Genomic DNA, 27,155 nt, shown 5'->3' on the forward strand with positions numbered 1-27,155 from the left:
AGCATCTGCGCGTCTGTTTCAGAGGCCCCGCCTCCCGATGATGTAACAATCTCTTCGCGCATGTTCACAGTCTCCGGCTGGACGGTGTTATCCTCTCCGCTCAGAGTTGAAGTAGGTCGGCTGTGTGATCGGGAAAGACTTTCGTCTCTTCCGTCGGGATCACTGTCTGCGGGCCGAAGATATCACTTTCCCATCGGTGAGTATTGAGACCGATCCCGAGCGGGGAGATCCGATGTTGGCCATGAGCCCCGAACTGAGGGCCAGGAATTCATTTGTTTCCCAACTATCTGGGCTCGTCAGAAATGTGTCAACTCCACTAAATCTGCATTGAACGATCCAAACCAGGAGCCCAGGCTGTCTGTTTCTGCAGAATTTAAATGGAAGTCCCGCCGACAGGTCACGTGAGACTGTGTGCCGCAGATTCGCCCCGCCCTCCGCTTTGTGATGCAAGGTCACGTGGTGTGATTTTGCCCACCGAGTCCCATTAACTTCCCCAACTCGCCCCGCTTCCAGAGGCTCCTCGCGTTTGTCCTGGAGCTTTATGGCTGTTGTGTCTTCTCCCGGACTGTGCTGGGTGAGAAAGGAGAACGTCCCAGGTTGTGGGGATCTTTGATTTCACTGCCTGCTTTACCGAGGACTGATCTGGATCCAAAGGACTGTGCAGATCCTCGCAGTTACCATGCAAAGCGTGAAGTGTCCGGATGGGAAATTCTCTATAGTGTGTTGATAAAAATTTGGTGAGGATCAAAGTATATATAACAAAGTGCTTGTTGTTTCTTCTATCTTTGTCATTTTTGTATAATTAATTCAGTAGCTGCGGTGTGTTCTGACGTCTCTGGACCGGCTTTTCCGTGTTTACAACAGTAGAAATAGACCCGTGAGTCTGGTGTTCAAACTGTGTGAGGGGATCCCTCACTGTCACCAGTTTGTCACTCGGTGGAAATCAGGCAGAATCTCAAGTTGCACTAAAAACTAAATGTTTGAAGTCATTCTGACGAAACGTCATTAACCTGAATTGTAAAGTTTGTTTCCCTCCCCGCAGCTGTTCCTTACCTGCTGAGTGTTTCTGGTAATTCCACTTTCTTTTTATTACATTTAACCTGGAAATGGAAATGACTCGATCTGTGAGAGTAGAACAGTAAAGAAAGCACAAATTTTCCCTATCAATTATCCTGGTACCAGTTTGTCTGTTATTGCTGGAAATGTGTTCAGTACAGTTGTTGCTAATGAGGTTCACATGAATAATCTCAGGAATGATCGGCTTTATGTATGAGGAGCATTTGATGGTTCTGGACCTGTGCTGGATGGAGTTCAGAGGGACGGTGGGGTTTGTGGAGGCGAGCTTTGGTTAAGTAAATCTACCGAATGCTGAACAGCCTGGATACAGTGGACATGGAGAGGATGTTTCCATTAGACGGAGAGTCTGTGATCTGACAGCACAGTCTCAGAATAAAGATGCTTCTCGTTAAAATTCAGTTGCAAATTTTTTTTTGCCATTAGGTGTCCGAAGTGTGGAATTTGTTTCCACAGATGTTGGTTGAGGCTGCGATTTGGGTATATTTATGACAGAATTTAATATATTCATGATTGCTAAGTGGCTTCAGGGTTACAGGAGGAAGGCAGGAATATGGTGTTGGAATAAAAATCAGCCATGGTTAAATGGTGGGACAGACCAGATGGATCAAATCACCTAATTCTGTACCTTATGTCTTACCATGACTGAATGATGGCTCCTTTTTATCCCATATTCTTTTGTATCATGTGAGGGACAATAAAAGATTCTTCACTGAGATCATTATATCTGCCTTCAACGCTTAAATTTCAGTGAGTTTTGTTCTTAGTAACATTAAGCAGAAATGTTTGGTTCTGCTTTTTATTAATGTGCTTCATTATCTTTCATGTTAACGTTAGACCTGCAGTGAGAGATTTATTGGAAGAAAACCCACGACTGAAGACGAGGGAACAGCAACATGTGAACCAGCCCGAGGATTGAGAGCACCGACTGGAGAGGACCCATCTGACTTGGAGATTCCAGTGATTCAGTCAGGAGAAAGTTGTGTGAGTCTCATTCATTCAAAAACACTGGTCCTTTAGACATTACATACCTGTACAAGAGAAGGTAGGAAACAGCTGGAGTGAGACTGAAGAACCAATTATGCCTCTGTCAGACCCAGTTGCAATCATTGCAGGTCTGGTACTGTTCTTCCAGCAGCCCAGCCGTTTGAAACCAATCCCATTCTGTGGAAGTCAAATCCGGAGAGAGTCACTCAGAGACTGTATTAGTACAAACTCTTTATTCTAAGTACCCGGGGCTTACTCAGTTAGCCACTCCAACAGGAATTCCCACCCAATCCACTAACTGACTAACAATTCCCCTTCACCACAGATATATCCATCCAGATACTCCGCACACAAGACAGGCTGGAACCAAAGTTATTTACTACATGACAGGCTGGAGCCCCTAAAGACAAATTACAAAATAGTCATAATGGCTTACACACGCAGAACAGACTAACGCTGTCCTATCTCTGCGCATGAACACACAAGGAGATAAGCATCCTGAAACCCTAGCTAGCTACCCTGAAGAAGAAATATGGCTCAGCATGGCTTAGTACATCTATTGATCATCAGCAGTTTCTTTCAGAAAAACAGGCTGCTATTTTTTAATGAAGTGTTAAACCATACTTCATCATTCCCTCCTTTTTGATCATTACATGAGCAACAAAACAGTAATTTTTTTACAGAGAAAGCAACCAAGTACAGCTTTGACTTCTCAGTGAGAAAAACTGCATTCAACAGTAACTATAACAATGATATGTACAACTATTAGGACGTAATGCAATATCATGCCCCACATATTACAAACAGGCCTTTGAAGATCACCATTTCGACCCTTCCGTGAACCCGTGTAAATCCTGCCCTACTTTCTTGATGCTGTCAATCTCCTAGGCAGTGTGCTCGGAGAGAGATGTAGTGTTATTAGACACATCAGGGATAAAGGTGCAGCATTCTGTGTCAATAATAGCACAGGTTCCCCCTTTCTCAGCTGGGATAAAATCTAAAGCCGTACGATTCTGTAGGACTGTTTGCCGGATTGCAATCATTTCAGTGGGTATTTCTGTTACTTGGGCCTGTGTTTCTGTTAGGGCCCCTGCAGTATTGTGGCCAGCTCCTCAAGTGCTGTAGCCAAATTGACTGTCTCTTGTGAATTCCCGGCCACTCCATAGGAGAGAAAAACTATCATCAAAGATCGCTCAGTTTCAGTTATTCCTCTCCGCTGCTGGGCACCTGCAAGTACAGCCACGATGCATGTTTCCCAGTGTAGGAAATTCTGTTTGGTGGGGGCCTGAGATACACCTGTCAAAACACTGTGTCTGTCAGGGCCCCTAGTTCTACCCATTTGGCATAAGTGTGACAGAGACAGAAAAATCTTAACTGGATGCTGGGGTGAGCCCTCTCAAAGACATAAACACTAACACCACTATTACGCACCGGTAATGGTTTAAATGAACCAGCAGCTGTAGACAACACCTGGAGTCTAGTTTTGATGTTAAAAGCGCTGTCTTTATTAGTATCTACTTGTATAACAACTTAAGCAAAATAATCTAAAGTTAAAAGTGATATGAGTACACATATGTGTAAATATAACTCCCAAACCACTGAGCTCAGGGAATACCAAGCTTAAAGTCTTGAGATGGTGAAGCATAAAAGTTCAGTTAAGCCATGGAGTAAATGACGAGAGGGATATTTTTAATCCAAGGTGAATGTCGAGAGAAGGCAACTACATTGAATTCCTCAAATTCCACGGTGGTAAAACAGGATAACAGTCACTGTAGGTCTTGTCCATCGTTGCTCTAAATCCACATACAAAATATCACCAAAATTAGCTTATCACAGGGATAAGTCTTCAAAGGGTATGACCACCCAAGCAAGGGTTAACGCACAGCTAGATTCCTCAAGGTACTCCCAATCCAGATCCAACACACAAAGTATTACCGACAGTGATTATCCCTTCTCACAAGTGTTTACCACAGAACACACCCAAATCCTGCTAAGGGTTAACAAAAGTGGTAGCCGCGAGATACTCCAACAAATCCCCATTTGGATTATACGAATTATCACCAGCAGTGATTGATCACAGGGGTATCCTCTTCAAGTGAATTACCACACCCAGGCAAGGGCTAGCACGAGTGGTCCTCACAGGATACTCCCAAACCAACAGATCCACTCCAAAGGATCAAACAAAGTGACAATCCCACATTCGGTATACAATGGATGAATAATCCTTGCTTCAATGAAACAAACTGGGAAGTGTAAACACGCTGCGTGGTCAAATAGTTCCAGCGTGCGTTCGTGTTCTCTCTCTCCCCCCTCTCTCTCTCCCCCCTCTCTCTCTCCCCCCTCTCTCTCTCCCCCCTCTCTCTCTCCCCCCTCTCTCTCTCCCCCCTCTCTCTCTCCCCCCTCTCTCTCTCCCCCCCAGAAAGCTGCCGGCTGACGTCACTCAGGCACTATCTCTTAAAATGACAATCCACGGCAAGAAACCTAGAGGTTCATCACTCTCCACTATCAACCAATACAATTTCCTTTAGTCTGAGAGAGTCCTTCTACTTAGTTCCTTCAGTAACATCTTTGCAGTCTCTTCAATGTATTGCCCCTCCAGTTTCACGGTCATCGGAGTGGTCAGTAACACTTCATATGGTCCTCTCCACCGAGGTCCAACTTTCCCTCAGTCCCAGTTCCTGATCAGGATAAATTCCCAGGTTCTATGGTGGGATAGTCACTCCTCTCTGCTGGGTAGTTCTCTTCCTTGTAAGCCTGTCATACCTGTGAATGTAACGCTTGGAAAATTTTGGTTAGTTGGCATATTTATTTCCCCATCTCTTCCAATATCTAATTTTGCTGGTAGGCTTTCTGGGAGCAATGGTGCACAAAGCCTTGGTCCCCAGGATATCCTCATGGGCCATCCATGAATGTTTTGAACAGGTGACAACCCCGCTTTCCCCTATGGGGTAACCCTCGTGGAATCGGGCTAACGGTAGGCCCTTCAACCAAGTGAGTCCAGCCTCCGCCGTTAGTTTGGCCGATTTACTCTTCAGAGTGTCTTTGGCTCTTTCCACTCTGCCAGCGGCCCGTGGGTGGTGTACACAGTGGAATTGTTGCTTGATAGCTAGTTCGTTACATACCCCTTCGTTTACTTTCACCACAGAGTGTGGGCCATTGGTAATTCAATAAAATCAATTTGTAGACAGAAAAACGTCCACCTGTCAAGGGACTCGTACCCGCTGTGCAGGGTGCAGGCTACCAACCATTCCCTCCTTTCCCAGGGGTGGTAAATCATGTATATAATCAGCCAATATTGGTAAAAACTGTGTAGGAACACAAACCTGTCCCGCTGGGGTAATCCAAAAAGCTAGGTCTTGGTCTTTCTGGCATCCCATCTGTGACCACAGTTTGCGCTCTTCCTCAGAGGCGTCCCCCTGAAAATTATTTACCTCCCACATGTCTGGCAAACCCATTCTGCTTTAGTCATGGAGGGTTGCTTGACGGGGAACCCGAGGAAGCTACAACTACTGAGGATAGTGCCGCACTTTTCACTGTTTGATCTGCTGGAGCATTGTGTTTAGTGACACAGTCGGACAAGCGAGTGTGGGCTGCACATTTCATAATAGCCAAAACTCGAGGTAGCTGTACAGCGGTGTGTAAGTTGTTTACAAAGGTGGCATTACTAATGGGGTGGCCAGAGGAAGTCAGGAATCTCAATGTTCCCAGAGAGCCCCGTAGTCATGTACAATCCCAAATGCATAACGGGAATCTGTGTAAACGTTCCCAGCAACAGAGCACGAGTCAGAGCAAACAGCTCAGCCTTCTGGGCGGAGTCAGATGCTTCAAAAGAAGCTTGCTGAACAATTTCACTGTCTGTCACTATCGCATAGCAAGAATATCGTTTACCTGCTGGATCTACAAAAGAGTTTCCATCCTCATAAAATTGCTTCGGGCTAGAGGGGGTATTGTGGAATGGATGGGAGAGTCTGTCCTTCTTTCACTGTGATCCGGACGGGCTAGAGGGGGTATTGCAGAATGGATGGGAGAGTCTGTCCTTCTTTCACAGTGATCTGGACAGGGGGACAGTTGGTGCGACCGACTTCATGGCCTGAATTTGCTCAGAGATGTGGTACAGCATCTTGGGATCGGTCAATATTAAAAGAATGTCTTACCAGATGTCCCGTTTTCACCTCAGACTCCTTCCAGTATCGGAGTTGGACCACAGCCAGGTCTTGCCAGTCTCCCTCGGTGCTGGAGGCTTGTTTCAGCAAGGTGTAGGCAATGAACTCTGGGCTCTTTGGCTTGAACCCAGGGCAAACACTAACAGCGGTATGGGGAACCAGCAGTTCTGTCTGTCGCCAAAGGAAATCCGGAAATTCGGCCAGTAATGCACTGCCCACTTCTCCTTTAACCTCTCCAATCACCATGACTGGGAACTTCTGTCCCTCGAGGGGTGCATAACATTGGCTTTCCTCAGCTGAGCACCCCGTAGGGTCATAGCACAGAGTCACGTAGGGGTCGACCACTGGCAGAAGGGGTTCAAATGCAGTGGAGTCCAGATTAGGTGCCCACAACAAGGGGGGTCGGAAATTGGGGAAGCTGTCAGTTGTTCACCTGTCACAGGGTGACACCATTGCCTGTGCAGGGAATCTCGACTTCCAACAGACAGAGCAAGTCTCACCCTGCTGGATTACACCCCCGACTGCGGGGTGCTGACTGTAAATGAAACCTCACAATGGTTCCCGTGGAATTCCACCTCCAGTGGCTGGTTATGTGAATACGTACATTCCATGCCTTCAAACCCAGACAGAGTGAATGTTGCGTCTGAGAACTGCAATCCCTTTTCCGATACTATTTCCCGATTGAGAGTGGTTGTAGGTGCCCCCATATGAATCATATACGGAACTGGAATAGCAGCAACTGTCAATATTACATTGGGCTCTTCCTGAGGTGTGGTACTCACGGTAGGAAGCATCCTCGCTTGTCAATTTCTAAATGGTTTGTTGTCCCCACCTGTCCTGTGGAAGGTGGTTGTTCCCATTTCTGTTCCGCAGATATAGCCTGCTCACATCCTTCTTCCCACTGAACATATTCACCTTTAATATTCTTTTCATATCTTTTTATTATTATTATTATTCAAAAATAGCACAAGAGCATTGAAGTAACAACACTTACAATGCCTCATAAAAGAGGAAATTATCTTAAGGATTGAAAATTTTGTAAATTAAAAGAAAGAAAAGTGAGGGGGAAAAAAAGAAACCCATTGGAGGTACAACCCCGGAGCCGTGCGTCATACAAAAAGCTTCTAAAAATAAACATCAAACCGCCAAAAAGAAAGAAAAGATATATCAAAAAAATTTACATTTAGATCGTGGAGGAAATCTATCAGTTAACTGAAATGATAATAATGAACAGATGAGCCCCATCTGTTCTCAAAATCAAATAAAAGTACAAAGGTTCGACTTCTAATTTTCTCCAAGACACAGCATCACCTGAGAGAGCCATTGTGACAAAGTAGGAGCTGATATATCCTTCCATTTCAACAAGGTGGCCCTCCTAGCTGTCAATGTAACAAACACCATGGATATTTTGAGGAATTATTCCAAAAAGCATAGTCAATTTATTAGGTTGTAAGTTGATTCTGAGTGCTTTAGAAATTGTCGAAAAGACTGACTTCCAAAACTGATTTAATATTGAACTTCACCAGAACACATGTGTCAGTGTGGCTATCTCATTTTTACATCTATCCCAATACTTGTCAACATTGGGAAATATTTTCGGAAGTCTCTCCTTCGTCAAATGGTAATAATGTACAATTTTAAATTGAATCAGTGAATGACTAGCACAGATCGAAGAAGAGTTAACCAGCTTCAGAATCCATGTCCAATTCTGCCATATAAAAGAGAAATTGAGTTCCTTCTCCCAGTCCCGTTTAATCTGAAGTAAAGGACGCTTATCCCTTTGTAATAATAAATTATAAATTCTTCCAACAGAACCGTTCAACGAGGGGTTCATATTCATAATAGTATCTAACAAATCAGCCTCCAATATGTAAGGAAAATTATTTAAATATTTTTGTAAAATATGTCGAACTTGAAGATATTGTAAAAAATGTGAATATAAGAGAGAATACTTATCGACAAATTGTTCAAAAGACCTCAATCTGCCTTCTTTAAATAAATCCAAAAACAAATTAATACCTTTATTTTTCCAAAGTAAAAAAAAAATTGCAACACTCCAAGAAGGTTTAAAAAAGTAATTATGATAAATTATACTACAAAGTTTAACCTTTTTAAGATTAAAAAAATTGCGGAACTGGATCCAAATTTGTAAAGAGTGCTTAACCACAGGATATAGGTTTAAATTAGCAACGTTAGCTAATTGTATAGGTAACTCCGAATAACGAAGTTAAATAAAACTGTTTCACAGCTCTCGGTTCCTGGTCTACCCATATTGGCTGTTCATTCCTATCAACTCAATGTAATCAGAAGGACATACACCGCGTTAACAGCCCAATAATACATTCATAGATTAGGCAAAGTGAGACCACCATCCTTTTTCAACTTTTGCAAATGACATTTACCAATTCTTGGTCTTTTATTATCCCAAATAAAAGATAGAATAATAGAACCAATCCGATCAAAAAAACTTCTTAGTAAACAAAAACAGGAATATTCTGAAATAAATATAAAAATTTTGTTGGGCGGAAGCAGACATTTTGCGTGCTTCTTCTGGAATAATCCCAAAAATTGCTGTAAGTGGATTAGGTTGAACATCCACATCTATAACTTTAGATAATATTCCAAACACATCCCTCCAAAAATTGTTTAAACTTGCACCTGACCAAAACATAAGAGTAGCTACTTCTTCAGTACATCTGTCACAAATAGGGCTTATATTAGAAAAAATATGAGCCAATTTATCTTTGGACATATGGGCCCTGTATACTATCTTAAACTGAATTTAGATATGGCATGTGGAGATAGGTGAATTATTGACTAAATAATAAATTTTACTCCACTGATTATCTGAAAGTGAATGTTGAAGTTGTACTTCCCAGGTGCGTTGAACCCTATCATTAGGCGACATGCGAGCATTCATTAACTGTTTATAAAGGATTACTATTAATTGTTTTTGACAAGGTTTAAACTGAAAAATAGCATAAGCCAAATTTAAAGAGCAGGCCAAGGGGTAAATTGGTTAAAAAATCACGTAAAAAATTCCCAACCTGTAAATATCTGAAAAATGTGTATTAGAGATATCATATTTGTCCATTAACTGTGAAAAAGACATTAAACAGTCTTGTAAAAACAAATCTAAAAAAATCAACTAAAGGAGGAAAATTGGCTTTATAAAGTTCCTGATATTTTTTAGTAATTATAACCCCTAAATATCTAAAAGAATCCATAACTTTAAAAGGAATATTATCATATATAGAGACAGATTCATTTAAAGGAAGTAATTCACTTCTACTAAAATTTATTTTGTATCCTGAAAGGTCTCCGATTTAGTCATATAATTTTAGCAAAGCAGGAATAGATTATTCAGGCTTGGATATCTATACCAATAGATCATCAGTGTAAAGAGAGATCTTGTGCATGGTCTCATTCACAAAAATCCCATGAATATTTTCGGCTTCACAAAGAGCAATAGCAAGGGGCTCGAATCTTAATTTACATAACAAAGGACTTAATGGACAAGCTTGGCTTGTCCCCCGTGATAGCTGAAAAAAGGAGACCTACAGTTATTAGTGATAACAACAGCAATAGGAGCTTTATATATCATTTTTATCCAATTATTAAAATTAATACCAAAACCATTTTTTTCTAAAGTATTAAATAAATATTTCCATTCGATTTAATCAAATACTTTTTCAGCATCCAAAGATATAAGGCATTGTGGAGTTTTAGAAGAAGGTGAATGTATAATGTTATATAATCTCCGAATATTTGAGAAAGAATAATGACCCTTTATAAAGCCTGTTTGATCTTTAAAAATGATTTTACCCAAAATACTCTCCAACAGATTGGCCATTATCTTTAAGTGAATATTAGTATCAACATTCAATAATGAAATAGGTCTGTATGAGGCACAATCAGAAGGATCTTTATTCTTTTTGAGAATTAAAGAAATAGAAGCTTCATAAAAAGTAGAGGGTAAATCACTTTTCAGAAAAGATTCTTTAAACATCTCCAACATATATGGAGAAAGCAATTTTCCAAATCTTTTATAAAATTCTACAGGATAACCGGCAAGTTCCGGGGCCTTACCAGACTGCCTTGAGAAAATAGCTTTATGAATTCTGGATTCAGTAATTTAGGCATCCAGAGTTTTTTGATCCTCAACAGAAATTTTAGGAAAAGCAATTGTTTGTAAAAAAACAACAACATTCATTTCAGAAGAGTCCACTGGACATTGAGATTTATAAAGTTCAGTATAAAAGTCTTGAAAAATTGTATTAATTTCTTCATAATGCCGAGCCAGGGTACCATCTTTTCTATGAATTTTCAAAATTTGCCTCTCGGCTCCAGCTGATTTTAATTGAGTTGCAAGTAGTTTATTATTTTTATCTCCAAGTGTATAAAATTGGGTCTTTAACTTAAGTAGATAACCCTCAATTGAATGAGTTAATAATAGGTTATATTATGAATGAAGTTCCACTCTTTTTTAAAATATCAATATTAGGGGAAGTCACATAGATATTATCTCAATCTTTAATTTGTTTTGAAATTTTATCTAATTTTGCTTTAGCCTGTTTTTTAAGTTTAGTTGAATAAGAAATAATCTGACCACCTAAAAATGCTTTGAATGTATCCAAAATAATTAATTTAGACATACCACTTATATCATTAAAAAGTAAAAAATTCTTTAATCTGGCTTTTGATAAAACTGATAATGTCAGAGCTTTGCAATAAAGTCTGAGACATGTGCCATGGTGGACGGCCAAAAATGTCATCATCAAATTCAAAGGACAAACTCAAAGGCGCATGTTCAGGTATAGCAATAGTGTCATAGTCACAGTTTTTAACATTAGGCAAAAGACAGGGATCAACTATAATATAATCAATCCTTGAATATATTTTATAAACATGGAAAGAAAAACAATATTCTCTGTTATCAGGGTGTAAATGCCTCCATAATTCGATCAACACAAATTTGGTCAAAAAAGAGATAATAACTGATGCAAAATGATTTGGAAGTCATTGATTAGTTGAGCTCTTATCAGTCATAGGATTTAAGCAACAGTTAAAATCCCCACCCACTAACAACATATACTCATTTAAATCTGGCAGTAAAGCAGATATTTTTTTTTTTTTAAAAAGCAGGATCATCTAAATTAGGACCATACAAATTAACCAAAACAACCTTTCTATTACAAGTCACTCCTTTAACAATTAAAAATCTACCATTAGAATCTGACCTAATGAGGACCATTATCCTCTTGAGTAAATATATTAGATTTGATAAAGATAGACGCACCCTTACTTTTGCTCTGAGAAGTAGCATGGAGCTGTTTTCCATTCCACCAGCGAAATCTATTTTGATCTCCTGCCTTGTTATGCGTCTCCTGAGCAAAAATTATATCAGTTTGGAACCGATTAATAATTTTAAGTCTTTTTTGTTTAATAGGATAATTCCAACCACGTATATTCCAAATGATTACATGAATCCATTTAACTGCCATACTATAATTTTATTCTAATTTACTTTATACATGTGCAGAACACATACCAATACAGGATTATCAAAGATGGCAGTGATGAAGAATAAAGCCAGATAGAAAACACGCATGCTCTGGAACCACCCAATGGGGAAAAAAAAACTCCTAACTTTAAACCCACCCACCCTCCCAAAAGCCTGAAAAAAAGGCAAGTGAACTAAGATAGATGCAAAGACTTGGGCCACTCTGTTGTTCTCATCTCTGCCTCCCCCCAGCCAGTACATAAAATAAATAAAATGACCTTGCAAGAAAGACAGTAAAGTCTCAACAAAGGAGAGTGTTTACATTCTATCATGTGTTAAACAGTAAAAGAACCAAAATAACATAATCTCTTATAGAGAATAGCCAGCCCCATCTTAAGTTTAGCTTTAAATCCCTAAGAAAACTTTAAATTCAGTTATAGGGCGCTATAATAAAACAGATTTAAAAAAGTTAATAGTATACTTAACTGATCTAAATTGATGGAAATATTAATTAGTAAAATCATAGTAACTTAACCCTCCCAGATAAATATATAAAAAGAAACCCTGTTGGTAGAAAAAAAAACTACCAGTTAGTAATTTAAGAAATAACAAAAAAAATCAAACCAAATATTAGATAAAAGGAACAAATCCTATTGTCCTCTTTTCTCAGTCAAATATGTAATTAACCATTTAAACAGTCAAACTTGATCCGTAAATGTTCTTTCCAAACAAAAATCCAATAGGATGTAATGATGAGCAGGTTTTCTTTTCTTCTTTTATTAATCTGTCAATGAAATATCCAAATAGCCTTCATATATCTTCTTTTCGTAGTGTGAGTAATATACAGATAAACAAACAGCTTTTCAGATAGTTCATTCAGTAGTAACGTCAGTGGTGGTGACAGGTAGAGCCTGGACAAAATCCAGCTCGACTTTTGGGTCAAAGAAAGTACATGGGGAAGAATTAGGAGGAAAACCTTTCATTCTTGTCAGGTAACTCAAAGAGGGAAATCATTTCTTATCATATGCTTGTTTCATTACCAAAGCAAATCTTGCTCTTTGTTCCATTACTTCTTTTGGATAATCTTCGTAAAAACGGAGCTCAGACTCACTGAATCTGAAAACTCTGTTTTCTTGCCTGTCGCATTATTTGATCTTTTATTTTAAAGTGATGAAAACAAGCCAAAACAGATCTTGATCTGGTTGAGTCTTTAAATTTCGAAGTGGACAGCCTGTGTGCTCTTTCAATAGCAAGCAGCTGTGATGAAATAGTCAGAAATAGATCATGAAAGAGCTTACCAAAGTAAACCATTATGTCTCCATTTTCAGCTCCTTACTGCAATCCAATGATTCGTATGTTGTTTCTGCGAGACCTAGTTTGCAAATCAATAATCTTATTAACGATTTTTTTCCAAACAGGTTATAGTTTCAGACAGTTTTTGCTTAGTTAACTTCAATTCCTCTTCATGATTAGTAACTTGAGTTTCCATATCTTTAAGTTTTCCCAGAAATAAGTTCATTTCATTATATTCTTTTCCAGTTGATCTTTAATTGCCTTATTCTGATCTTGAATTGATTTCAGTGTCCGAACAATATCTTCAGCCCATGATGGCATTTCATCAGATCTTTCCTTCGATGTCTTTCCTTTTTCATTACCTTTGTCAGTAGGTTCATGCAGATTCTTCCCACTTCTCGTAGACATAGACATGTCACTCCCCTTCAAGAATCAGCAATTAAAAATTTGAAATTCAAAATTTAAGCTGTGAGCGGGAGAGAAAACTAAGAGCAGCACAGAATTAGTGCTACTCCATCGACAGACAGAGGCAGTCTCCATTCACCTGTAATATTAGTTCCATTCGGGGTTGATAGGCATTCGAAAGCCCAGTTCCAATGATATGTCAAAGCTCGTTGCATTCGATTTTGGTCATTGTCAGGCCTATCCATATTATTTGTTAATGATGTTGGCTAACTTAGTTGGTAAGCATTGGAGCAGTAAGACATTAAATTGGGGGGGGGGGGGCAGATTCCCATCATTAAAGGCTTGGTCTCCTAAGAAAGTGCTTTAGCAGGCCACAAAACTCATACAGTGTCGATATGCCAGACATGGTGTTCGGGATTCCATGTTTCCCTATCAGTTGTAACTTTAGACTGACATTCCTGCCTTTCTCTCCTATGTAGACCGGCCTTGGTTTGCTTACGTTATTTTTCCTGCTGTCATTTTCGGCGCCCATCCATCCATCCATGCTCTGTTTGTAACGTCTCCCAAACTTTGGTGTTCCTTCTGCAGTACTTACCTCTATCCTAGTGGTCGCCAACCTGTTGATTGTGATCGACTAGTCTGCTTTTGAAATTTCCCCAGTAGATCCTGGGAAAAGGGAAGAAAGGAAGAAACTGTTGAGAGATTGTTCCCGGGTTGTGGGGTTTTAGTTCCATTTTTTCTACATGCGTGTAGCTCCCCCGCACTACACAGTATACTTCAGTGGTCCCCAACCACTGGGTCGCGAGGAAACAACATGAGTCAGCCGCACCTTTCCTCATTCCCTGTCAGCCCACTGTTGAACTTGAGTGCACGCGAGGTCATCAGTCGCCGAACCGCAGTGACACCCTCATGCCAGAGATCACCAGTTGGCCTCGGGCGGCCGGTGGGAAGTGCCGTCACTACTGGCCTGGAGTGCTGCCTCTAAACCTGTTTAGCACACTGAATGTTCGTGGGGAATCTGGTGCTAAAATATTCGCCGTCGACCTAATTCGGGCTCAGCGTTTCATAGGTATCAGAGCAGCTACCATGCTGTGATCTAATGAAACAAACTTTTGTCGGCTGATAGGTCCTACAAGGGGGGGCGGGCGCGTGCCCTGTCACACTCCTTGCTCGGTCGGTCACTCTCTCCAGACTGTGTCTACCACGGCCCCAGCACAGGGACCTCCGGCCCTGACATTGTCCTCTCAACCAACCCACGACCAACCAAACCAAGCCAAGGCATCTGGCGGAGGGCGGGCAGGAGGCTGTCCAATGAGGCAATGAAGCCCTCAAATCTGCTTCGGTACCACGAGTCCAAGCACCCTGCACTTAAATGCAAATGCGTTGAGTTTTTTCAGCGGAGAAAACGTGAGCAGCACGGGACAGAAGCTAAGTGCCGAGAGGCGCGAAAACGATATTACGGAATAGACTGAACATAAGGAACCTGCTTCGAGTATCGCTGTATCCCTATCCTGGTTCACACCCCCACCCACCCCATCCCCCGTCAGCCGGTCCGCAAGAATATTGTCAATATTAAACTGGTCTGTGGTGCAAAAAAAGGGCGGGTGCCCCAGTGTTTATACATTATTTCTACTTCCAGGTTGTGGGGTTTTATTTCCGGTCTTTTCTGCCCTCCTGCGCATGCGTGTAACTAATTGATCTGGGTCGATCTTGCATTTTAGTAAGGCCAAGGTAGCGGATCTTGGGCTTAAAATGGTTGGTGACCACTACTCTATCCCTTTATCACATGCATTATTCCTCCAACTTACTGATAATATACTGTTCCACTTTAAAGGTATGTCACATATGGAATTTATTCCAGTTAGCCAAGGAGTTCCTTCTACGCCACTGTGTGGTGTTGGGAAATCATGTACAAGGCAAGTTACAGCAGTAGTTTGCCATTGCCTTCTGCTGGGTGAGTTGTTTTGTTCACCAGCTCTAACCCAGCACAAATGAAACAGTGTAAGGGAGTCGGCTGGATTCGAACTCGGGACCTCTTGCCTCTAAGTCCAACGCTGAAGCCACTATGCCACCAGTGGCATAGCCAGCAACGTTCTGCTTTACAACTGCCTTTTCCTTCCATTCCCTTTTCAACAATTTCCACTTCTTTCCTCAGTTCTTTATCCAAATCAAATTTACTGCTTGTTCTCATGAGGTAGTAACCCAGGCTCCTGCACCCTCCCCCATCCATGGCCGCATTTTGTTCTCCAATTTCTTATTCAGCACTGCACTCAACATTCACAAATATTTTTCCTTGTCTGAAGAACTCTCATACAAATTGTGTCGGGCTGCTGCTGGCCCACTCTTATCAATCGACTGCAATTGACCAGTGGTCTCTAAGTAATTTATTGGGCACAAAGCCTCCTGCTCAATAAACAATGAGATAAATGTACCCGGCTGGCACCTCCTGCTTAATGGATGAATTTACCTGGCATGTCTGCCTCCTGGCCACTTAGTAAAATTTTGCCTACCTTATACAAATCTCCCAACAAATTCTTTCCTGATCCTGTCAAGGTATGTGATCAGCCTTGAGTGAGGCACCGTACGTCCAAAGGAACTAACGGTGAGTGACAAATACCCATTGGGCTCCCTTTCGGTCTCCGCAGTCCCCAGAGTGGTCCAGCTGCTTACTCAGCCCATCTGCTTGGCACTACCTATATTGGGATGCTGTTCATGATGCCAAATGTTAAAGTTGAATCTGAATAAAACTCAGGAGACCAGCTTCTTATCGACGCCATGGTTTATTGTGCATTCAAATGCCTGCAGGAGTTTTGAGACCCAGTTGTCAAAGGGGAGCACTGCCACCTTCTGACAAGTCGAATGATTTGGGTTACAGCCATATATTTATAAATAGTACATCCCATACATTAATATTGCAAGATGTTATTTGAACTGGCACACACACTAAGTGTGTTGATGCAAAACTTAATTACTTAGATAACAGAGTTTGGTTTTAATTATAGATGAGTGGACTGTCCAGTCCTTATCAGTTATTCCCTTTGCAAGGCCCTGACTTAATTACAAACAGATGTTCATTCCTGTCCCTATCAGTGAGTCCTCCTCCAAGGATACTCACAACAAGGATACAATGTATAATCTTATCAGCTCTCAATGTGTCTCTCTGCAAGCCACAGAGAACGGGTAATGAGTCTGTCTTAGCTAAATGCTGAAGACGGAGTTCACCAGTTCAAAATTCCTATTCACTCCCAATTATTCTTTTAGCCAGAGGTTACACAGGTTCAAAATGAATTTTTTATATACCCTTAATTCGTCAGGAGGGTTCAGTGGAAATCTTTATGCCCAATATAGAAACTGGTGTTACCTGTGTGTATTGTGGCAATGCAAGAGGTGCTGGAGAATTTGTAAGTGGGAAGAAGTGGAGTAATATTTGCAAATCTGACTTTTTAAAGCATAATTTAGCAAGCAAACCACATATGGGCAATATGCAAAAGCTTTGATGAGAAAATCCTTCATTACCCGTTACAGGCCTGCTACATAGGTTGTGTGAGAGTGCAGATGAACTCGATCAAACCCAGGGGAGATCAAAGTACTTCTCAACAGTGATTTGCTAGCTGTGAAAACAATTACCTCTCTGTATAAAATTTACTGTGCACATGTCACCGAGTTAAAAATAGTGCACGGTACAGGATTTGAGTGCACACTGGTCATTACAAATTAGAGGGGACATTGGTGGGAAGGTGGTGAGACCTCCAGTGTCCCTGATGTCCTCACCTACAAGATATGCACCCTGTACGTTAAGGAGATGGAACCTGAAATGGATGAATTCCGGATCATCTGGGAGTTGGAGAGGGTGATAGATATGACATGAAGAGAGGTGAGTTACACCCAAGGAGCAGGACACAGGAAACTGGGAGAGAGTCAGGAAGGGGAATGAGGTTAAATAGCCATTGCGGAGAACTCTTGTGCCCATCAAACACAACAAAAGGTAGACCACTTTAGAAACTGGTGGTGAAGGGGATTACCTGACAGAGAAAAGTCAAAGGGGTGATAGGGGATTCATTAGTTAGGGGAACAGAACAAGAGGGGACTGATATCCAAGTGGTAAGGCATGCTAGTGCTAGTGAGGGTGAAGCGGGAGATGTGGTTAAAATAAGCTGTAAGGGGAATGGGAGCCAGAATGACCAAACAGATAATTGAGAGGGTGAATTGAATTGAATTGACTTTATTAGATACATACTTCATAAACATGAGGAGTAGAAATCTTTATGTTATGTCTCCATCTAAATGTGCAATGTGCAATTTATGGTAATTTATGATAGATAGTTTGTACATAGGACAGTCAATATAACATCGAAATGGAATTGTATCAGCATGAATTAATCAGTCTGATGACCTGGTGGAAGATGATGTCCCGGAGCCTGTTGCTCCTTTTGCTGTGGTACCGTTTCCTGGATGGTGGCAGCAAGAACAGTTTGTGGTTTTGGTGAATTTGGTCCCTGATTTCCTTTGGGCCCTTTTTATACACCTGTCTGTGTAAAGGTACTGAATAGTGGAAAGTTCACCACTACGGATGTGCTGGGCTGTCCGCAACACTCTCTGAGGTTTCCTGCAATTAAGGAAAGTACAATTCCCATACCAGGCAGAGATGCAGCCAGTCAGGGTGCTCTCAATTGTTTCCCTGTAGAAAGTCCTCAGAATTTTGGTCCCCATCTCCAACTTTTTCAACTATCTGTGGTGACAGAGGTACTGCTGTGCTCTGTTCACAACACAGCCGGTATGCACAGACAATGTAAGGTGCTTTGTGATGTTTATGCTGAGGAACTTAAAGCTGTTCACCTTCTTAACCCCAGATCCATTGATGTCAATAGGGGTTATCCTGTCTCCATTCTTCCTGTCGTCCACAAACAACTCCTTTGTTTTTGTGACAATGATGGAGGGTTTGTTTCCTTGACACCAGTCAGATGTTCAGATCATAGATAGATTCAGCAGTTAGATGGTTGAGCCTGGTGCAATGAATGTGCTGAGCTGTGTATATCACAATGCAAGAAGCATCGTAGGAAAGCCAGATGAGCTCAGGTAGGGAATTATGATATTGTAACCAATATTGGGACTTGGTTGCAGCCAACAGTCTCAGGGATTTAGAGGAACAAATTTGTAGAGAGATTGCAGACCATGCCAATAAACAAAAAGGTTGATTCAGTAAATGATTTTAACTTTCCACATATTGACTGGGACTCCTAAACTGTAAAGGACTAGATGAGGTAGAGTTTGTCATATGTGCCCTTAATCAATACGTAGAATTCCTGATGTAGAAGTGTGCAATAAGCTGTTAGGAAATGATCAGGGCTGGTGACAGAAATTAGTGATCATAATGCCATGAGATTCAAAGTAAATATGGAAAAAGAGAGGTCTGGACCACGGGATGAGATTCTAAAATGGAGAAAGGTCAATTTTGATGGTATCAGAAAGGATCAGACAAGTGTGGTTTGGGACAGGTTGTTTCCTGGCAAAGGAGTACCTGTAAGTGGGAGGTCTTCAGATGTGAATTTTTGAGGATGCAGAGTTTGTATGTGCCTGCCAAAATGAAAGTTGAAAGGTAACTGGTCCAGGGAACCTTGGTTTTGAAGAGAAATTGAAGCCTCGTATATATTATTCCACTAAATGCCTCAGACTGTTGGGTGCTACCGAGACCCATTAATGACTACAAGTCATAATTCCACGCACTGAGCTCATCTGAATTTTTTTGTTGTCTTTTGGTTTCTCAAAGCTTCCGAATATTTGTTCTTTTGTTTGCCCTCTCTTTGACATTTATGTTGGCTCTGGCTTCTCATTTTAGCCACAGTTCTGTCCTCCTGTCTTTCTGATGCTTCCACTTCTGTGGAATCACTCAGGTCCCAAATTGCTCCAGAAACTCCAGCCACTGCTGCTCAATTGTCACTCCTACCCTTTCCCTTCCAAACAAGTTTGGCCAGCTTCTCTGCCATATAAACATGGAGAAGTTCAGTAAAGAAACAGGCTATTTGTCCCATCTAGTCAATGCCAAAAAAGCATTTAAACTTGCAGTGCGATCTGGACCAGCTGGCAAAATGGTTTGAGAAATGGAAAAAGGAATTTAATGCAGACAAGTGTGAGTTGTTGCACTTTGGTCTGACCTACCGAGGGAGGTCTTTCACAGTGACTGGTCGGGCACGGAGGAGTGTTGTAGAAGAAAGGGACCTGTTGTAGAAGAAAGTCCTTAATTCACTGAAAGTGGTATCACAGTTAGATAGAGATGGAAGGGAAGATTTTAGCCCAATGGCCTTCATGAACAAAAGTACTGACAACAATAGATGAATGTTATGTTGACTTGTAGAAAACATTGGTGAGGCCTAATTTGGAGTACTGAGTACAGTTTTGGTCACCAACCTACAGGAAAGATGTAAGGACTTTGAAAGAGTTCAGAGAAAATTCACAAGGATGTTGCCAGGTCTGGAGTACTTGGGTTATAAGGAAAGATTGAACAGGTCAGGACTTTATTCCTTGGACTGTAGGAGATTGAGGGGAGATTTGATTGTGATAGAGGGGCATAGATAGTGTAAATGCAAGCTGGCTTTTACCACTGAGATGGGGTGGGAGTACAACCAGAGGCCATGGGTTAAGGGTGAAAGGTGAAATGTTAAGGGGAATATGAGGGGAAACTTCTTCACACAGACAGTCATCGGGGTGTGGAATGAGCAGCCAGCTCAAGTGGTGCATGCGAGCTCAATTTCAACATTTCAGAGGTTCATGTAGGTACCTGGATGGTAGGGGTATGGGAGTGGGCAGTTTAAATAGTTTAGCACAGACTAGATGGCCCAAAGGGCCTGTTTCTGTGTTGTAATTTTCTACAAGAATGTGAAATATTACAAAAATTCACTCTGTCTTTTTAACAGTTGTGCGGACCAACCACTCACCTCAACAGGAATTTTTAATATGGCATTAAAACTGTGGCACTTTACGTTAATAATACATAAAAGAAAATCCTAGATGCACATCAAGAAAGACTAATTGCATGAGACTGGTTTTGTTACTGTGGGGCCAGGCACCCATGCAGCTCAGCAGGAACAGGGAATAATACCAATGGAGAGAGTCTAACTCCACCAAGGTACAAATTGGAGATGACAGAAATGCCCCATTCTTATAGAAACAGGAAGAGCATCAAAGAATTGATGGTCATTCCAGATACCAGCACTCTGCCCAGTCAGGAGATGATTTCTCTGTCCAACTTGGGTAGAACCTCACTGAAACAGTGCGATACCAGGTCAAACCTTGGTAACTCAAGTAATCTCATCTGAAATGTTGTCCTACACCCATTGATGGATTTTGTAAATCTTTTTACAGGTTAAAAACAAGAAGGAATTTGTCTCCAGGAAGTTCAAACACGGCACACCAGTTTTGTTGTCTCTGTCTAGATATTTAAGGAGCAAGGGATTCAATCGACCATCCTTCCTGCTCAACTGTGGGGAGAGATTTATTCGGTCATTTGACCAACTGGCAACCCGTCATTTTACACAGGAGAAAGGCTGTTCACCCGTTCAGACAGTGGGAATGGATTCAGTCGGTTATCACAATTGAAGGTACATCAGTAATTTCACACTGGGCAAGGCCATTCACCTGTTCTGTGTGTGAGAAGGCGTTCAGTCGGTCTTCCCACCTGTGGACACACCAGTCAGTTCACACTGGGCAGAGGCTGGTCATCTGCTGAACATCTGGGAAAGGATTCACTCTGTCATCTGACCTAATGGCTCACCAGCGTGTTCACATTGGGGAGAAGCCATTCACCTGCCCAGTCTGTGGGAAGGGATTCACTCAGCCATCCACCCTACAGAGTCACCAGCGAGTTCACACTGGAGAGAGGCCTTTCACCTGCGCAGAATGTGGGAAGGGATTCACTAAGTCATCCACCTTACTGGTACATCAGCGAGTTCACACTGGGGAGAAGCCATTCAGCTGCTCAGTCTGTGGGAAGAGATTCACTCAGTCATCCCACCTACAGAGTCATCAGCGAGTTTACACCGGGGAGGGGCCGTTCACCTGCTCAGAATGTGGGAAGAGATTCACTTATTCATCCACCCTACAGAGTCATCAGCGAGTTCACACTGGGGAGAAGCCGTTCACCTGCTCAGAATGTGGGAAGAGATTCACTTATTCATCCACCCTACAGAGTCATCAGCGAGTTCACACTGGGGAAAAGCCGTTCACCTGCTCAGTCTGTGGGAAGGGATTCACTCAGTCAACCCACTTACAGAGACACCAGCGAGTTCACACTGGGGAGAAGCCGTTTACCTGCTCAGAATGTGGGAAAAGATTCACTGATTCATCCGCACTACAGAAGCATCAGCGATTTCACACTGGGGAGAAACCGTTCACCTGCTCAGAATGTGGGAAGAGATTCACTGATTCATCCACCCTACGGAAGCATCAGCGAGTTCACACTGGGGAGAAGCCGTTTACCTGCTTAGAATGTGGGAAGAGATTCACTCAGTTATTCAATCTACAGAGACATCATCGAGTTCACACTGGGGAGAAGCCTTTCACATGCTCAGTCTGTGGGAAGAGATTCACTGATCTATCCACCCTACTGAGGCATCAGCGAGTTCACACTGGAGAGAGGCCGTTCACCTGCTCAGAGTGTGGGAAGGGATTCACTCGGTCATCCCACCTACTGGCACACCAGCAAGTTCACATTGGGGAGAAGCCGTTCACCTGCTCAGTCTGTGGGAAGGGATTTACTCAGTCATCCAATCTACAGAGACATCATCGAGTTCATACTGGGGAGAAGCCGTTCATCTGCACAGTCTGTGGGAAGCGATTCACTGATCCATCCACCCTACTGAGTCATCAGCGAGTTCACACTGGGGAGAAGCCGTTCATCTGCTCAGAATGTGGGAAGAGATTCACTGATTCATCCACCCTACGGAATCATCAGCGAGTTCACACTGGGGAGAAGCCATTCACCTGCTCAGTCTGTGGGAAGGGATTCACTCAGTCATCCCACCTACAGAGACACCAGCGAGTTCACACTGGGGAGAAGCCGTTCACCTGCTCAGAATGTGGGAAGAGATTCACTGATTCATCCGCCCTACTTTGTCATCAGCGAGTTCACACTGGGGAGAAGCCGTTCACCTGCTCAGAATGTGGGAAGAGATTCACTGATACATCCACCCTACGGAAGCATCAGCGAATTCACACTGGGGAGAAGCCGTTTAACTGTTCAGAATGTGGGAAGAGATTCACTCAGTTATCCAATCTACAGAGACATCATCGAGTTCACACTGGGGAGAAGCCGTTCACGTGCTCAGTCTGTGGGAAGAGATTCACTGATCTATCCACCCTACTGAGTTATCAGCGAGTTCACACTGGAGAGAGGCCGTTCACCTGCTCAGAGTGTGGGAAGGGATTCACTCAGTCATCCCAACTACTGGAACACGTCAATTCATAGTGGGGAGTGGCCGTTGTTATGAATCCCTAGGTTTCGTTTGCTGTGGACTGTCATTTTAAGAGAGAGAAATTAAGAAGTCTGACTTGCAGCTTGTTTACATCGCTCGCAGCTTGTTTCGTTTTAACCGAGGACACAGACACTCAGAGTCAGACAGAGACGGATGAAAAATGAAAGGATTGAAACCAGGGAAATAGTGGCCAAAGGTCACTGTTTAGAACATTCCTATGCCCACAAGGGTGGGTTAATTATCCATTCGCCGTACATCGAATGTGTGGTTGTCACCTCATTTAACCCATAGGAGTGGATCTGATTTGGGATATCCTGTTTAGACCACTTATGTGTTAACCCTTGCCTGTGTGTGATGTGGTCATTCATTTGAAGATGATACCCCTCATGACAAGTCACATTCGGTGATAATTCGTATGTAGATTTGTAAAGATGATGGATAAAATCTACAGCAACTGTTCTCTCATTTTAACACTGTGGAACCTGCAGAACAGACAGACAGACAGACGTACTTTATTGATCCTGAGGAAAATTGGGTTTCGTTACAGCCGCACCATCCAAGGTAGTGTAGAAATATAGCAATATGAAACCATCAATAATTAAATAATAATAAGTTAATCTTTGCAAGTGGAAATAAGTCCAGGACCAGCATATTGGCTCAGGGTGTCTGACACTCCGAGGGAAGATTTGAAAAGTTTGATGGCCACAGGCAGGAATGCCTTCCTGTGATGCTCAGTGTTACATCTCGGTGGAATGAGTCTCTGGCTGAATGTATTCCTGTGCCTAACCAGTACTTTATGGAGCGGATGGGAGTCATTGTCTAAGATGGCACGCAACTTGGACAGCATTCTCTTTTCTGACATCACTGTCAGAGTGTCCAGTTCCACCCCCACAACATCACTGCCCTTACGAATGAGTTTGTTGATTCTGTTGGTGTCTGCTACCCTCAACCTTCTTTCCCAGCACACAACAGCAAACATGATAGCACTGGTCACCACAGCCTCGTAGAACATCCTCACCATCGTCCGGCAGATGTCAAAGGACCTCAGTCTCCTCAGGAAATAGAGATGGCTCTGACCCTTCTTGTTAACAGCCTGAGTGTTCTCTGAGCAGTCCAGTTTATTGTCAATTCGTATCCGCAGATATTTTTAATCCTCCACCATGTCCACACTGATGCCTTGGATGGAAACAGGGGTCACCGGTGCCTTAGCCGAGGAGGTCCACCACCAGCTCCTTAGTCTTTTTCACATTAAGCTGCAGATGATTCTGCTCGTACCATCTGACAAAGATTTCCACCATAGCTCTGCACGCAGCCTCATCTCCCTTGCTGTTCGACATAACTGCCTTCTCTTGACATTTACCCTAAATTACAAATATCTCTCCCATCACCTATTTTGTGGATAAACTGAACTTTCATACTTTACAATCTCAGGACTCCAAGCCTTGTTTCCCCTGAGCTCAATAGTTTGGGAGTTAAATTTACACACATATATACACATAACACTGTTAATTTTCGTTTAACTTGCTTAAGTTACTATATTATAAGTGGATACTAATAAGCATTGTGGTTTTCACATCAAAAACAGACTCCAGTAGTAGTCTGTTGCTGCTGGTTCGTTTCTGAAGCGTTACGGTTCTCCTCATCTGGGTTATGATCAAATTTGAGGATTGATTAATTATCAATTTCATTGGGGAAAACTCTTTTGATTTATTTCTGTTTGGGAAATTTGCAGCAATGGATGTTGATCGATGTCAGGAAGCGCCAACCTCTGAGGCATTAGAGGACGCCAGATGGGTTGAGTTGTTGAGTATTGCTGAAAGGTTAAAACTTGTTAAGGTGAAATTGACAATGAGGAGGGCACAGATGCAGAGGGTGATAGCTGAACATTATGTATCTGAGGGTGTGTTTAAAGTGGAGGAGTTGGAGGTGTTTCCTGGAAGTGAACCTCGTGAGCTTGAGCTCCAGTACAAGTGAGAAAAATTAAAGATGGAGGCTGCAGAAAGGCAGAGGCAGTTTGAGGCTAGAGAGGCAGAAAAACAGACAGAAAATTGTCTCATAAAGTGTGATAAAGGGAAAGGCTTAGCATGCCTATACTGCTTTGCCAGTTGATGAAGCAGCTGATTTTTTTTTATACTGCACCAATCATCGCCACTGGGCTATAAACGTGCAGGAGCAGTGTGTGGTTCAGTGCTTTGCTCAAAAACACTCACACTGCCTCGGCTGAGGCTCGAAAACATGACCTTCAGATCACTAGTTCAACACCCTAACCAGCTGGCCACGCACCACACATTATGACCTAGTGAAGCAGGCTGTGCTCAAAGCTTATGAGTTGGTCCCAGAAGCATAAAGGCAAAAGTTTAGAAATTTGAAGAAACCTGTGAACCAGACTTATATGAAATTTGCTTATGAGTAATTTGTGTGTATTGCCCGCTGGTGCACATATAAAAATGTAAATGATGATTTTAACAGCTTGAACGAGTTGGTTTTAACTGAAGAATTCAATAAGAGTGTCCCTGATGACATAAAGACATATTTAGATGGAAATGATGCTGCCACTATGCAGGAGTCTGCTAGATTAGCAGATCAGTTTGCTTCAACTCATAAGCGTATGGTTACCCTGAATAAGAGTTTCGAAAAGAGTAGCAGGGATGACCAGGGTAAACCAGAAATTAATGCTGGGATTTGTCACACTTGTCAAGTTTTGGCTAAACCTCATCAGGTCACCCCAGTGGCCCCACTGTGGTCTATACCTGCATTCTGTGAACCCTTTTCTAAAGTTATAGAGAATTATGTTGGCCCATTGCCAAAGACTAAAGCTGGCCATCAGTATCTGCTAACTATTATGTGTACTGCGTCCAGATTCCCAGAGACAATACTGCTCAGAAATATTAAAGATAAAACTGTGTCGAAGGCTCTTACTGAGTTTTTTTTTACTTTATTTGATTTGCCTCAAGAAATCCAGTCTGATCAAGGAAGTAATTTTACATCTGGGTTATTCCAGCAGGTAGTTTATGAACTGGGAGCAAAACAAATTACATCGTCTACATACCATCCGGAATCACAAGTGGCTTTAGAAAGATTTCACTCTACCCACAAAACAATGATTAAGACATACTGTGTTGAAAATGGAAACGACTAGGATGAAGGAATACATTTGCTTTTGTTCGCAGTAAGAGAGTCGGTTCGGGAATCATTGGGCTTTACTCCATTTGAACTCGTATTTGGACGCAGAGTGAGGTGACCTTTGACCTTGTAAAAGGAGCGGTGGATTGATGGGGATGTACATGTTAACTTGTTAGACTATGTTTTAAATTTCAAAAATAAACTACACCAATTCTGTGGTCTAGCGAGACAAAACTTAAAGATTTCTCAAAACAAAATGAAGTGTTGGTTTGATAAGCAGGGTTGTGAAAGAAAATACCAGGTGTGAGATAAGGTGCTTGCCTTATGTTGACGAATCCACTTCAGGTGAAATTCAATAGACCGTATGAAATAGTCTCTCAATTTAATGATGTGAATTATGTTATTACAACACACAACCTACGTAAACTAACACACCTGGCACACATAAATATGATAAAGCCTTGTTTTGACAATCAGGCACCATCTGTGAGTGTTGTTGTCAAAATATATGAATCTGGTAACACTGAGCTTGAAACAATTGACTCGTCTGAGACTTTTCACAAGCCAAACGTGGTCCCAGTTAGGCTAATGAACTCCGTTGTTCCAGAAAATATTGATAACAAGTTGGCTCATCTGCAGCCAAAGCAACAACAGCTGAAGGAATTAATTCTGAAGTTTAAAGATTTCTTTTGCGATGTTCGCAAGCAAACCACGGTCTCATTACATGATGCAGATATTGGTCAAGCCAAACCGATTAAACAACACCCATATCGCATGAACGTAGAGAATGTAAATTGGCTGAGCAATTGTTGTAAGCGTGGAAACAGATTCAGTAGGTCTCAGGGGCACAGATTATGGGAAGGTAAATGAAGTAACAAAAACAGATGCCTATCCTATCGCTAGGATAGATGATTGCATCGATAAAGTTGGAATAGCTCATTTCTTACAAAGATTGATCTGTTGACAGGGTATTGGTGTGTTCCATTGACGGACAGACATAGAGAAATTTCTGCCTTTGCGACACCATCTAGGTTGTATGAATACAATGTTTTGCTTTTTGGAAAGAAAAATGCTCTAGGAACATCCCAGAGAATGATTAATTTTGAAATTCGAGGGTTAGAACACACAGATGCCTATATT

General features: G+C 41.9%; 1 protein-coding gene across 3 annotated transcripts; it reads left to right on the plus strand.

Moving 5' to 3' along the window:
* The first annotated feature begins 61 nt into the window (after nucleotides 1-61).
* LOC132386693 (gastrula zinc finger protein XlCGF26.1-like) lies at nucleotides 62-26,508 on the plus strand. 3 transcript variants are annotated; one of them, XM_059959043.1, is made up of 3 exons: nucleotides 62-196; nucleotides 1,912-2,058; nucleotides 20,785-24,097. In XM_059959043.1, exon 3 carries the CDS (start codon nucleotides 21,185-21,187, stop codon nucleotides 22,883-22,885), a length of 1,701 nt encoding a protein of 566 aa, XP_059815026.1. In that variant the 5' UTR covers nucleotides 62-196; nucleotides 1,912-2,058; nucleotides 20,785-21,184; the 3' UTR covers nucleotides 22,886-24,097. The 3 variants fall into 3 exon arrangements, 2 of the variants coding, with proteins under 2 accessions (XP_059815026.1, XP_059815027.1); XR_009509634.1 differs by lacking the exons at nucleotides 62-196; nucleotides 20,785-24,097 and adding exons at nucleotides 379-737; nucleotides 25,894-26,508; XM_059959044.1 differs by lacking the exon at nucleotides 62-196 and adding an exon at nucleotides 398-737.
* The last annotated feature ends 647 nt before the right edge of the window (nucleotides 26,509-27,155 follow it).

Source organism: Hypanus sabinus, unplaced genomic scaffold (genome assembly GCF_030144855.1).
Source record: "Hypanus sabinus isolate sHypSab1 unplaced genomic scaffold, sHypSab1.hap1 scaffold_126, whole genome shotgun sequence".
NCBI lineage: Eukaryota > Metazoa > Chordata > Chondrichthyes > Myliobatiformes > Dasyatidae > Hypanus > Hypanus sabinus.

Coding starts and splice junctions, on each gene's coding strand:
- LOC132386693 (XM_059959043.1), top strand. CDS start 21,185: ATGGCTCACCAGCGTGTTCACATTGGGGAGAAGCCATTCACCTGCCCA.